Raw genomic sequence first — 13562 nt, forward strand, 5'->3', positions numbered from 1 at the left:
TATGAACTATTCACAAATCGGTTCATGTAGGTGTAACTTGTTTATTGTTTAGCACAAAGCTACACTATGAACTATTCACAAATCGGTTCATGTAGGTGTAACTTGTTTATTGTTAAGCACAAAGCTACACTATGAACTATTCACAAATCGGTTCATGTAGGTGTAACTTGTTTATTGTTGAGCACAAAGCTACACTATGAACTATTCACAAATCGGTTCATGTAGGTGTAACTTGTTTATTTTTAAGCACAAAGCTACACTATGAACTACTTGTGCTGTGCCCACTGTGAATATCGAAATCCAATTTTTAGCGTTGTAAATCTTCGGCGATGATACACTGTCAAGCAAAGTGTTTGTAAACCATGAATGATAAAAGCAAAACACAAATAACCAGATTCTTACATAATAGTTCAGGCAGTTGTAAAAAATGAAAAGTATTAAACTGAAGCTACTAATAAATTGATTCTGATCAACATATGTGCATCTCAGTGTCTGTATTGTTCTATGATTCATAGATACATTAAGGAAATGAGAGAGCGATTTCGAAAATATAAATAAATATAGATTAAACAACGCCCACGTGTTATATTTTTTGTTTTCCTTTATGTTGTCACTTACATTAGAAGATTCGTGATATTGTAAAATTTGAAAGGCTATTTCTTGGATGCTTTCATGTAAAAGTCCATCTGTTTACTCTAAGTTTTACGTTTTACTACTTTGTAAATTATATGTAATTATTATTCACTGCTAAGGTTTTCTTCTCTTTTTGCTAAATCTATCCTATGGATCAGCGGTAAGTTTATGGATTTACAACGTTAAAGTCCTGTAGACAGAAACCTACACTTACTCCTCTCCCTTGTGTAGGTTTGCACTAAACCAAACAAAATGTAAGTTGCTGAAAGATTGTCTTAGAAAAGTCGGAAATGCATGTAAACAGATTCCATTTTTTTACGAATTTAAACTATAAAAGGTTTACTTCTCAATCTACAAACTTCTAAAACAAAGACTTTTTTACATCTGCAGTTGAATAAATATACGTATTATTTACGTTTTCCATGGTTTTAGTTAGATTAAACACTTTTTTATTCCAAGTTATAGAATTTGCATGCTAATTTCTACATTCTAAGTTATAAAAAGTATGAGAAAAGAATATTATTATTATTATTAAAAAATAAATATATTCAATTCCTAATAGCAAGTAAGCCTTGTTTGACGTTTAGCGCAATGGGCTATAGGTGCTCGGCCCACCTCGAGTATTGAGCGTTATAAGCCCTCAAACGTACCACTGAGCCGCCGGTGGGCCGAAAGTAACTATATAGATCAGAACTAAAATTACACCGTTAAGATCCTGGGTTCGGTTCCCTGCAGACAACTTATTATGTAGTTTTGTATTAAAACAAACAAGCAAAAATAAAATTAGTCTATTAAATAATCATACCGATCTCCTATAATATATTGGTTAGAGGTATTTCATGCCATAAACCAACACAGAGAAAAAGTACAACCTATAATGATTAGAATTTATTAAATAACAATTCACCTTTAACGATATTTTTGTCTATGATGTGTATACGGTTGGTTTACAATATATTTATATTTTCAGGTTTATGTAAACAATGAGTTAAGTTTCTTCATATTTTTAACAATTAAAAAAAGAAAGTTTGATAAAGTTAATCAAAAGCTTTAAGTTGTAAGATTGTGGCGATCGGATGTTGATTGTTATCATGATTAGTAACCACCCATATATATGATCCTCTAAGTCTCATTATTAATTAGTAAATGTTTTTATAATTTGATACCGATTAATTCTACTTTTACCATAGATTTCGGTTGATAATCTGCTACCATCTTCAGAGAAGTTCTGAATAGGACTATCGTCTGTATAGGTAATAGTCGGGATTCGATCCTGGGTCTTCTTCAGTCAAATAACTAAATGTTTTAAAAGGATTATCTAGCTTTTACTGAATTATGGGCTACATAAACTGAGTTTTTGTCAGTTATTTTGATGTAGACTGCTTCTTCCCCCTTCTTTTTTCTCTCATGTGTCGTCCATATCCTATCATTTTTAGTGTTGTAAATAGTATTGCGGAGAGATCGGTATTACTGAGTTTTATACGTCTGTTACAATCCTTGCTTTTGTTAGTCAATTTGTTTCTCGACTATAATAGAATCCACATTCAGAGAGGATAACGCAGATGTATTTTTTCTTTATCTTTTGGTGGTTTGGTCTGTACTAATTACGATCGAACCGTGTTGTGGCTTCTGAACACGATCCTAACTTTATGTTGTTTGCATATTCGTCGTACCTTTTCATACAAAGAAGATAAACAACACAATATGATCACAATTAGTACACCAGACGTCCACCGGGTTTGAATTCCAGCTCCCACCAACGCAATAATAGTTCTATTCAGGACGAAAGCAGATTAACAGCCATAACGTAGTATAAAAACAATTTATAAATAAATTTCTAATTATAAAAATTGTAACTAATTATTATTTAGATTTATGTGATCGTATAGGTAATTAACCATGACAACGAATCAAAAGCATAATCAAAATTTCTTTCGGGACTCGATTTGATTGATATGTTTTGACCTTCATGTTGGTTTCATCTCAATAAATGAAATTTCTCTGAGTAAAACCCACCAGATAAAAAATGATAAAGTGTTAACCAACTCATGGTTAAACGATCTCATTATAAAGTTAATAAACTCTTCATACGTAACAAAGTAGTGAACATGTGGTATCCTCAATATCAGTAGGTTATATATTTACAGTAAAAATATTTTTAAAATAAAAACATTAATTGATTTTTACTCGAGTTTTTTTTTTAATTTACTATATAACTTACTAATTTTTAGATGTTTCAGTTTCTTAATATTCAGTTGGATGTTTTAACTAGAAAAACCTTTAATGGCAAGTTACACAATACAGCGAATAGCAAATTACAACCACTAAAGATTCATCTGGAAATGAGAAGGAAATGTATCGTAAAATATATAAAAAAAACAACACATGGAAGACACTTACCAAGTTCATCTGCTGCAAAAAGTAACACAAAAATAAAAATCAAGAGTCAATTCATATGTTTAAATACTTTAAAACTCCACTTTTAAGTACAAAAAACTGAAATTCTACGGTTGGCAACAGTATAAAAACGTTTATATACACTAGATAATTAATTATTTTCTCGTCAAGATCAAACCTTCCCTAAGAAGAGAAACGTGCACACATTTTGTGTATTTGTTTTCCAATTAAAAACTAACATTGAATATTGTCTAGTTTTACATACCGCTCTTTTCCACTCTAGTGAAGTGTACGAAAACTGAGGAGACCAAACTGATGAGTCGTCCCTGAAGGTATTGAAAGGATTACGCTTTTCTGTAAAGTTGGTAAAAAAACTGATAAATTTCAACAACTCAATAGCCATGTTTGCAGAAAGAGATCTACGTAAATCGCTAGAATATATAGGGATGACTTACTGTACTTTCTTATTAACTTTTCAAGAGAAATAAAACAGAAAGCAAACATACAAGATACGTCAGAATAAGAACAGAAATAAGCTTAGTAAGCATTCGTGCATGTATATATTTAACATAAAGTCAAATAAAACTCGTACTTTAAGAAACAAAAGGGTATATTTACTTATCTTCGGTCCACGTTTCTCACACGGAGTTAAAAAAAATTGGTAAATCCCATAACTTCAAAATGTGTACTGATGTGGAATAAGTTACAAATATTATCATTTCGTAGATCCCGGGCCGTTGAACGCGATGTATCAAACTAAAGTCCAAGGTTTAAAACTTAACTTACTACTGAGTTAGTGGAGAAGAAATAGTTGACTTTAAACTGTGTCATTACTATCTGTGGTTCTTATTACTTATGTTACATATATTTCAAATACTATTTCATTAGGATTTTGTATAATTTTCCATACAATGTTGGATAAAGCGTTCTACACAAGCTTCACAAAATGTTATTTTTTTTTGCATCAGTTAGAAAAGTCACTATTTGCGTTGCTTCAAAGAAAGCAATGATAATGAAGGTAATTTATTGGTTGAAAAACTGGAAATGTTTAACATCTCTTTCTGATCTGGACATCCGATAGGATGGGGTATTACAACATCCACGTGCTGCTATTTTTTTCTCGTAAACTTGAAAGTGTGCTGTATTTATAATCAACGGATGGAAAACTGTTGTCACGTCAAAAGTTAAAGAAGGCCTTCCGCATGTTCGTGCTTGAGCAACACCCTCTTAACTTGATGATTAGGTATCGATGAATATTAATCTTTGACGTTCTTTTAATGCATGCATATATGCTAATTTCTGTTTTTCTGTTCATTACAGGACTACGACAAGGAATCAAGCTCGAAGTGATGATTTATCACCATCGTGCACGATTCTCCCAATAAGAGCACTTTATTAGCGTGACTCGTGATACTCGTAGGCGTGATCCCTGAAAATTTACTTTCTCATCACATTTTAATAACCAATTTTTTGTTTTAAATAGTGAATTGTAAATATTATATGATTAATTCATGAAAGTATTCTAGCTTTCTTGATATTAAATCACTTGTCTAGATAGAAAATTCTTTATAAAACAGTGTTCTTATTTATGTTTCCTTTACTCTGTCTTTAGACATCAAAAATATATTTAGATTTATTTTAATGAAGTTGCAATCAAGCAGCTAATTTAACTGTCTACATCCATGTAAGTTGTTGAAAGTTGAGCCAGAGTAGTAATTGTTCTTCAATAGCAATTTAGTTTTGGCTAAGTGCATCGGACTCTGAATTTTTTAAGTTCACGAAACCAAAGAAAAATAGTTGATCTTTTGTGTTGATGTGTAAGTTCAGATACATCACAGCATATCCGTTGGAACTAAACTGACAAAATACTCCTTGCTGAAAGATATGCAGATCCACAAAAACTAATGATAAAAGTAAATAAAAATCAATAGAGTGTTGATCACTGATCAAAATGTTACAGAAACGGGACATTTTAAAGAGATATACCATTCTATGAAAGTCTGAAAGACAGACAGATCACAACCATTGTCATCTGTTCTTTGAAGTTTTGTTTATTCTTATCCATACTATTTAGTAAAATATCCCTGTAATTATAAGAAGACGGACGTTTGTTTATTTGTACATACAATATTTCATAGAATTCTAGCGGGATTCTAGTTTTAAATAAAGAAAACATAGGAAGATGATTAAGAAAGGCCACTCTGGGGAGTGGCAAGTAACCCAAATCCTTCATTCTACTACAGTGCAAGTATCTCTCATAATATATGACACACTTTAAAGCTGATTTTGAAACTTGACAGTCTAAAGGTGTGACAAGTATATTGTGAATTTAAAGAGAGATGTAAGTGAGCCTACTGTGATATATACAACAACGAAACTCACTTGCTCCTAGTATTTTCTATGATTTTTTAAAAATGCTTATAAAACAAATATACAGCAGTATTTTCATACAACGTCATATATTTGTTTATTACATTAAACTTTCGATCAAGTCAATGTTTTCGAGCATTGAATGCTACGAACGTTATTATAACAGTTAAACGTGTCAGTGATACTTTAATCTTCCAAAAAATGTTCTTCTTGTATTATACATTTATTTCTAACACAGTAAATGAATCTAACTGAAATATCCTGAACTTGGGAATCACAGAAAAATTATTATTAAAGGTCAGAAAACGACTGAAAAGTTCAAGATTGACCTTTTCTTTTTCAACAGGAGCTACTTAAAAAAAAGACCACTTTTCAAAAGTCGACTGTTTTGGACTTTATAATGTAGTATTTTTTGTTGTTCTTTATATTAACTAATAGAAGTAAACAGTCTATAATTTTAAGTCTTTACTGAAAAAAACTGAGTAAATTCGTGTATTATTTTTTCTATTTTTCGGTTCAGATGATATTGGAGATGCAGTTCAACCAGATATATGTTATGACGTGTACAGATATATATAACTTTACACGATACAGCTCTTATTATTATTAACCTTTTTATGTTCTGTAAGTACACATAATGTTTAAAGAATTGTTTTAAATTTGAGTATAGTAAGGTTTGGTTGCAAATTGTTGTGAAAATTGTCAGTAACAGTGAATAAACGTTAAAGATACACAAATGCGATGTGAACAAACTTGTATAGAAATATATCAGATGAAGATGTATTTAGATACGATAAATAACGATTGAGTTTCGCTAGAGAAGAATATCATGTGATTGATCAGCTAGAACAAACAAATAGTTTTTTTTTAAACATTAAATCGCTTTGAAAATTGACAAAAAAACAGTTTATTTCAGAAAATTAAAATATTATTTTAAAGAAGGTTTTTAATTTTTCACTGTTTTTACATTGTTGAGTATTAATTAAAAAGTTAGAGAAAAACGACCTTTAAACTCTAACTTTTTAATCAAAATGTGTAAATCCCTTCAGTGTTTACTACACATTTTGAAAGACAATAAAAATTTTCCAGCAATTGTTGATTATTATTAGAAACTTTAATAGTTTTAAACCTCTTGGTTTACTTAAACCTTAAGTATATTTATTTAATTAACATAACATGAACTAATGTTTAGGGATAAGAAGGGACCTGTTGCTCCATTTCGGCTGTCCCATTCTCTAAACTAACTATTATAAATTAAAAAATAAAGTCTTACGACCAGCCATTATCATTCATGCAGTTATCAAGCTTTCACTTAAATTTACTGCCTCCACAACATCAGAAGGAAAGCCATTCCAGAGGCCAACCACCCTTTTAGAAAAATAAAGCTGTCTTAGCTAAGATGACTCCTACCTTGTCAATATTTATATCTGTGTTCCTAGTCCTACTATTCTCGCAATTAAGTATGAAAAAGATGATGCACCAACACCATTAATTCCCTTTACAATCTTAAACATTTCAATCAGATCCCCTCTAATTCTTCTTTGTTTTTCAAAATAAAACAGTTTCAAATATCTTTATCTTTCCTCATATGACAAACTCTCCATCACAGGCATCATTCTAGTAACCCTTCCCTGAACCCTTTCCAACAATTCAATGTCCTTTCTAAGGTAAGGAGCCCAAGATTCCAAATGTGGCCTAACCAGAGACATATACAATGAAATTATAACTTAATTGGACTTGTATTCAGTATTTCTGCAGATACAACCTAAAATCCTATTTGCCTTATCACTAGCAACAGTACACTGCTTGGATGGTTTGAGAGACTAATCAACCATTTCACCAATATCCCCTTTTTTAAGACACTGTTAAGGTTATTCTCATCCAAATTATACCTATAATTGAAATTATAATAACCCACATGAATTATCTTGCATTTATTATAACTAAATCCCATTTACCATTTATTTGCCCAACTTACTAAATGATCTAAATCCTTTTGTAAAGCAGCAGCATTGTCTTCACAGTTAAAAACACACAATTCCTTAATATCATCAGCAAATTTTAAGTCATTTATTGATCATTTCTTCATCTATGTCATTGGTGTAAATAAAAAGGAGCAAAGGTCCTAAGACTGAGCCCTGAGGTATCACACTTGTGACATTAATCAGTTTGACTCAACTCCATTTATGACAACCCTCTGCTTTTTTCCATCCAGCCACTCTTCTATTCAATTTGCTAACTTATCTCCCACACCAATAGAGATAATTGTTTTATAAGCTTTTTATGTGGCACCTTATCAAAGGCTTTCTGAAAATCCAGATACACCGAATATACATCCTCACCCTCATCTAAATTAGCAATAACCTTTCCAGAGAATGTCAAAAGATTTGTAAGGCAAGATTATCCCTTAGTAAAACCATGTTGACTATTCAACTGATATTAGATTAATAGGTCTATAGTTACTGGGATGATTTTATTACCTCCCTTGAAAAGAGGAGTAACATTAGTTAACTTTACATCCTTTGGCATCTGCCCACTATCTAAGGACTTATCAAAAATAGTAGCAAATGGATCACGTATCCAATTCTTAACCTCCTTCAAAACTCTTAAGGAAATATTATCTGTCCCAGGAGTCTTATAGTTTTTTAAACTTTCCAATTTTTTCTTAACAAGCTCAGAATTAATGCAATCACATTGTCCGCCCTTATTTCCATCTATCAACTGTTCAAGATGAGGAATACTGTTTAAATATTCATTAGTAAAAATTGAAGAAAAAGAAGAATTTAATAATCCAACCATCTTATAATCATCAAATACAAACCTTCCTTTATCTTCCCTCAAGGGTCCTACCCCATTCTAACATTTTGTTTACAATTAATGTACTTAAAGAAATACTTACTGTTATTTTTTACATTTTCAGCCAACCTTTTTTCATACATCCGTTTTGATCTCCTAATTTCCTGTTTCACCAACTTTTTTATCTTCTATAATTTTCTAAATTTCCCGTCATACCAGTCAATTTAAATTTCTTAAATTTGTGATGCTTTTGTTTAATTTTATCTCTTACACCCTTTGTGAGCCAGCCTGTTTTTTTACTTTAACCACCCTTGTATTTCTATAAGGAATATGTTTATCTTGAATATTTAAAAAACTATTCTCAAATATTTCCCACATTTGATCAGTGTCTCCATATAACTCATCTGCCCAATTCACAACAGATAATTCTTGTTGAATCCATTCAAAATTAGCTTTTTTGAAATTTTAAGCCAAAATATCATTATTCCTGATCTCCATATGCAGCAAAACATCGAACCTGATAGAGCAACGATCACTTGCATCCAGATGTTCCCCAATTTCCATCCTCTCAATCATTTCTACATAAAAAGTTAACAATAAACCTAAAATAGCATTGTCTCTAGTAGGTTCCTTGACCAATTGGTGAAGAAAGCCATGTTGAACAGTTTTCAAAAACCTTTCATTTTTCATGGTTTGGCTAGAGCATTTCCCATCTTATATGCCTGAAATTTAAACCATCCATAATTATGACCTCAATAATAGTTAGCTCATTGTAAAATTTCTCACTAATTTCATCAGTATAATGTGGTGACTTGTAACAAATTCCCACTAAAAGCCTTTTCTTTTTATATTCGCTAATAGAAACCCAAAGATATTCAATCTCCTTGCAATGATGTTTGATATCCTCAACTTCAACAGGATGTAACGCACATTTCATATATAAATCCATGCATTCCTCCTCCCCATCTGTTTAATACTCTCTATTAAATAATATATAAACCAGACTGATAACGAAACTGCTTTAAATATTGCATTAAGCAGGCACTACGAGGCCCTTTATTAATACACAATCATATGTATAGATCTTTCGTAACATGAAAATATCCCAACATAAAGTCCAACATAAAAATATACCGTATCATGAGTATAATTCCAAAATGAAGACATTTCCTAATGCAAGTTGAAGGTAACTAAAAACCTGCCCTGATAATTTCTAATCTATCTATCTATGTGAATATAAAATCATATGATCTGACTTATATTAACCATAGAACACTTCAAGTTTTTTTTTTAATCTGAAAAATTAAGTTCCATAACAAAGTCGCTGTCAGTGTATAGATACTTTATTCTCGAACATGAAACTATAAATTTAAGTAATGATAAAGTAGGTGAAAGTATAATAATGTTAAATCCACACAAAGATCTATTAAAATCAGATTTCTCATGAAGAATTTAGTAAAATTCAGGTTTAATACATGGTTTCAGTTCTCTAATGATTAAATGATATTTAACTTCATCATTATCACATCGGATACTGCGAATCATTTCATAATATCACGTTTCTTAAAACTTACGTTATATTAAAACGCAAGTTGTTTTATTACCTTCAATTTTCTTTACCATTTATTGATCTCCAACAGCTCGTATGTATTTAAAATCATTTGTCAAGACTTGGTTACTAAATTATTTAAACAAGGAGATTTATTTAAGAATTAATTCATGAATATTAATTCTAATTCTTGGGTTAGTTAAACCCCTGCTTTATTCATTGATAGATCACTGACTTGCTCCATGGCAAGTTACTATTAATAACATTTGGATTGTGGTGTCAAAGACCTTATATAATTTAATGGTTTAAGCAAAGACTTTTGAAAAAGGTATTTTTATACCAGCAATTTGTCAGATATGTGTGAATAAAACATTTAATATGCATTTTTTAAAGTAAACCTGCAACCCCTCTGGAATATTTTGGACGTCCACAAGGGAACAGATCTGTTATTTGGAACATGATATAGATAATTGGTTTATATCGAATCTCCAACATTTGTGCTGGAAGGTTATTAAAATATTTATTTAATGCTTACGAATTTTAATTGTTCCAATTTTTAAAACCAGTCAGCAATAGAAGCATTTATACTAATGACATTTCTGAAACATAAAAAAAATCACTCAAAACTACTGGTCTGATATATTTTATTGGTTTGTTGTTAGTTTTATTTACTATAATAAATCATTTAAACTGTTGGTGTTCGCCTTTATTAATCATCATTTAGCTAACGATTCGCCCCCCAGTGGCACAGCGGTATGTCTGTGGACTTACAACGCTAGAAACCGGGTTTCGATACCTGTGGTGGGCAGAGCACAGATAGCCTTTGTGTAGTTTTGTGCATAATTAAAAACAAACAAAAAACAAACAAGCTAACGATTCAAGCTTGTTTGTTTGTTTTAGAGAAAAGCCACATTGGATTATCTGCTGTGTACATCGCAAAGAATCGAACCCCATATTTTATAATTGTAAGTCTGTAGACTTAACGATGTCCACCAGGGGACCAATTTAAGCTTGACGCTTAACTAGTTTGTTTAATGTCGAAACGTTACTTTGTTCAATAATAACCTTCAGAGGAAAATTCAATAATTTGAATATCTTTTTTTTCGAAGCACACTCAACTTTGTTCACACGCTGTCTGTTGCCGTGAAAACGCGCTCCGCATTTTGGGACCATGGGTGTGCTATAATAGTGAATGCTTAAGAGTTGTCTAAGGGTGATTTTGAGTAGTTCTTCTCTCTCTTTAGTGTTTTTTTTTAATTTATAAAGCTCTATGCGCAGATAGACATAAGTATAGCTTGTTGCAAACGTTCTACAAAAAATAACAACAAATTAACCAACTAACAAAATCGTTTTTTTTTCTCAGAAAATAAGGCACTAGAATCACGATATATATATATATATTTAAAAACTAATTATTACCGAGATTTAATACCATAATAAAATTAAATAACTTTTCTTACGAACCTCACTGTTATCTGGTGTTAATATTTTAAATATATATAAGTCAAAATGAAAGTTTGATTGGCCTTAAACTTGAAAACTAATTTTAGTCGAATTGAACTTACAAGTCAGTAAGTTAGGCCAGGATTGAATGATCAGTTTCAAGAAACAATGCATCATAAAATTAAAGACGTGAATGATTCCATTAGGAAATACTGTTTTAGTGATTACCGTGTTCTTGTTTTGGAATTTCACCATATTAAATTACTTCGCCACATAATTTATGTACATTGAATACAAAATACATAAAAAATAATATCATATTTACGCATGTTTGCATGTAACAGTTATTTGGAAAACATATAGTTTCCAATATCATTTGTCGATGGCAACACGAGAATTGTTTGAGGAGAAGGGCGTTTAATTGTTAAAAGCTCAAATTCCGAAGGATTAAAGAATCCGAATTTAAAAAAAAAGAATTTTTGAAAATACAGTATCTTATTGCTAATTTTCTGGACCAAATTTTATAAGCCAACTCTTTATTTTAAAGCGTTACTGAACAATAGGGAAAATATTTGCTTTAAAGCAATGAGTAAAATGTGTTTTTAATTTGTAAAACACGTTTGTATTCGTACAAACAACTTTTATTAGATTATATCTGACGAATGAAAAATAAGTTTTAAATGTGGTTAAGAAGCAAATAACAAGTAATCTTACAATAAATGTTGTTTCAAGAACACAAAGTTATGAAAGTATTTCACAATGAGTATGTATTTTTTTTTTGATAGCTTCTAAGTAATTCGTTCCACGCCGCCTTCGTTAAACACTGCTTTAAACTTGTCCAAACACCTGCCAGATAGTTCAAGTTTATATCACTTATGAAACAATTGTGATTACCGGCTGTTCAACAAGGGTGAAAGCCGACTATTACAGAGATTGAAACTTGTTCTAAAATCAGACAGTAAATAAAGAACTGTGTGAAAATACACCTATTGTTTATAAAGTTTATCAACACATGGGTTTACCGAGATATTAACAGTTGCAAAAGTTTTTATTACTTATAATCTGTCTTGACTAGGTGTGAAACAGACGATCCTACCCTAAAATAGCGAATTATAATTTTGTAAATCATTTTATCCCCCCCCCCCGGGATCTTTCTCAACTCTTGTAGAACTCATCTCGCAAGTTGCGGATCACGAGTTCGAATCCCGTCACCAAAGATGCTCACCCTTTCAGATGGGAGCGTTATGTTGTGATGGTCAACCCAACTTTTCGTTGGTAAAAGAGTAGTCCAAAGGATGAAGGTGGTTGCTGTTGACTACCTGCCTTCTCTTTATTCTATCACTTCTAAATTAGAGACAGCTAGCAGAGATAGCCCTCGAGAAGCTTTGTGCGAATTTCCAAAAACCAACCAACAAACAACACCTCAATCTCCTATAGTTTATTTGTTATAGATATAGATATATTGGTCTTACTTAAATACCAGTTATAGTTCAACTGTTTTAAGTGTTTCATTTTTCAGGAAACATTTATCAAATTTAGACATAGAACTATACAGAAAATAGCACAGTTAAAATACAGGAGACTTAGAACTTTAAAAATCATTGGCAGTAAAAAAATAGTTTCAGTCCATCCATACAAAGCACCCAGAAACGAGGAAATAAAACTTATATAATATTATGGATTTCTTTTAATTCAAAGCTGCTCTAGCGACTGAATAAATTGAATTAATTTGTTTAAAGTGCTGAACTACGTACCACTAATTACTTCTTAATTATGATTCCTTCATACAAATATTTAAATGTTTAAAATAATCACGTATTAGTTGTTTACAAACGTGGTTGAAGATTTTAACAAGTAACATCATGAGAAACATAAGTTGTTGCACGTTTATTCATAACTTATATTTGAAAAGAAATTATACGTGTCCGTCTATAATATCAACATTAAAAACTTGAGCCTGTGATTTAAAAGATGTTCAAAATGTTTATAGTTGGATTTGATGTTAATAAGGCCAAAAATAGGGAAAACATTGATCCTGCTGTTGTCACATCATACTGACAGAAGAGAAAGAAACTAGAGTTTTTTTACAAAATGGACCAACATCAACTTTCTTGAAAAACAGTACATGAAAATTTAAACACGGTCTGCTGTCAGAAAAATAGTAATTATTAGTTATAGTACGGAGTTTATCCTTGCATTTAATCTATATAAGTATAATAGTACTGTTTGGTGTCTGCTGTATGTCCATGTAACTACTTCGCAGGGTATGGATGGATCTTCACAAAAATTGGTATGGAGGTTCATTAGGTTCATGCGAGAGTACATATAAATTTTCTGTTTTGGATTTTGTAGTTTTTATGGGCGTTTTTTTGCA

General features: G+C 31.1%; 1 protein-coding gene across 1 annotated transcript in view; it reads right to left on the bottom strand.

Annotated features, from left to right (window-relative positions):
* The window catches only part of LOC111084892, a 44735-nt gene that overhangs the window by 3260 nt on the left and 27913 nt on the right, over positions 1-13562 (bottom strand). The window contains exons 3-4 of the mRNA XM_022381389.1: positions 3296-3384; positions 3034-3045 (exon numbers count right to left, since the gene is read on the bottom strand). Of these exons, the coding sequence (XP_022237097.1) occupies positions 3034-3045; positions 3296-3384 (101 nt within the window). The remainder of the gene's footprint in view (positions 1-3033; positions 3046-3295; positions 3385-13562) is intronic.

The sequence above is a fragment of the Limulus polyphemus genome, unplaced genomic scaffold, assembly GCF_000517525.1.
Source record: "Limulus polyphemus unplaced genomic scaffold, Limulus_polyphemus-2.1.2 Scaffold159, whole genome shotgun sequence".
NCBI classification, from domain to species: domain Eukaryota; kingdom Metazoa; phylum Arthropoda; class Merostomata; order Xiphosura; family Limulidae; genus Limulus; species Limulus polyphemus.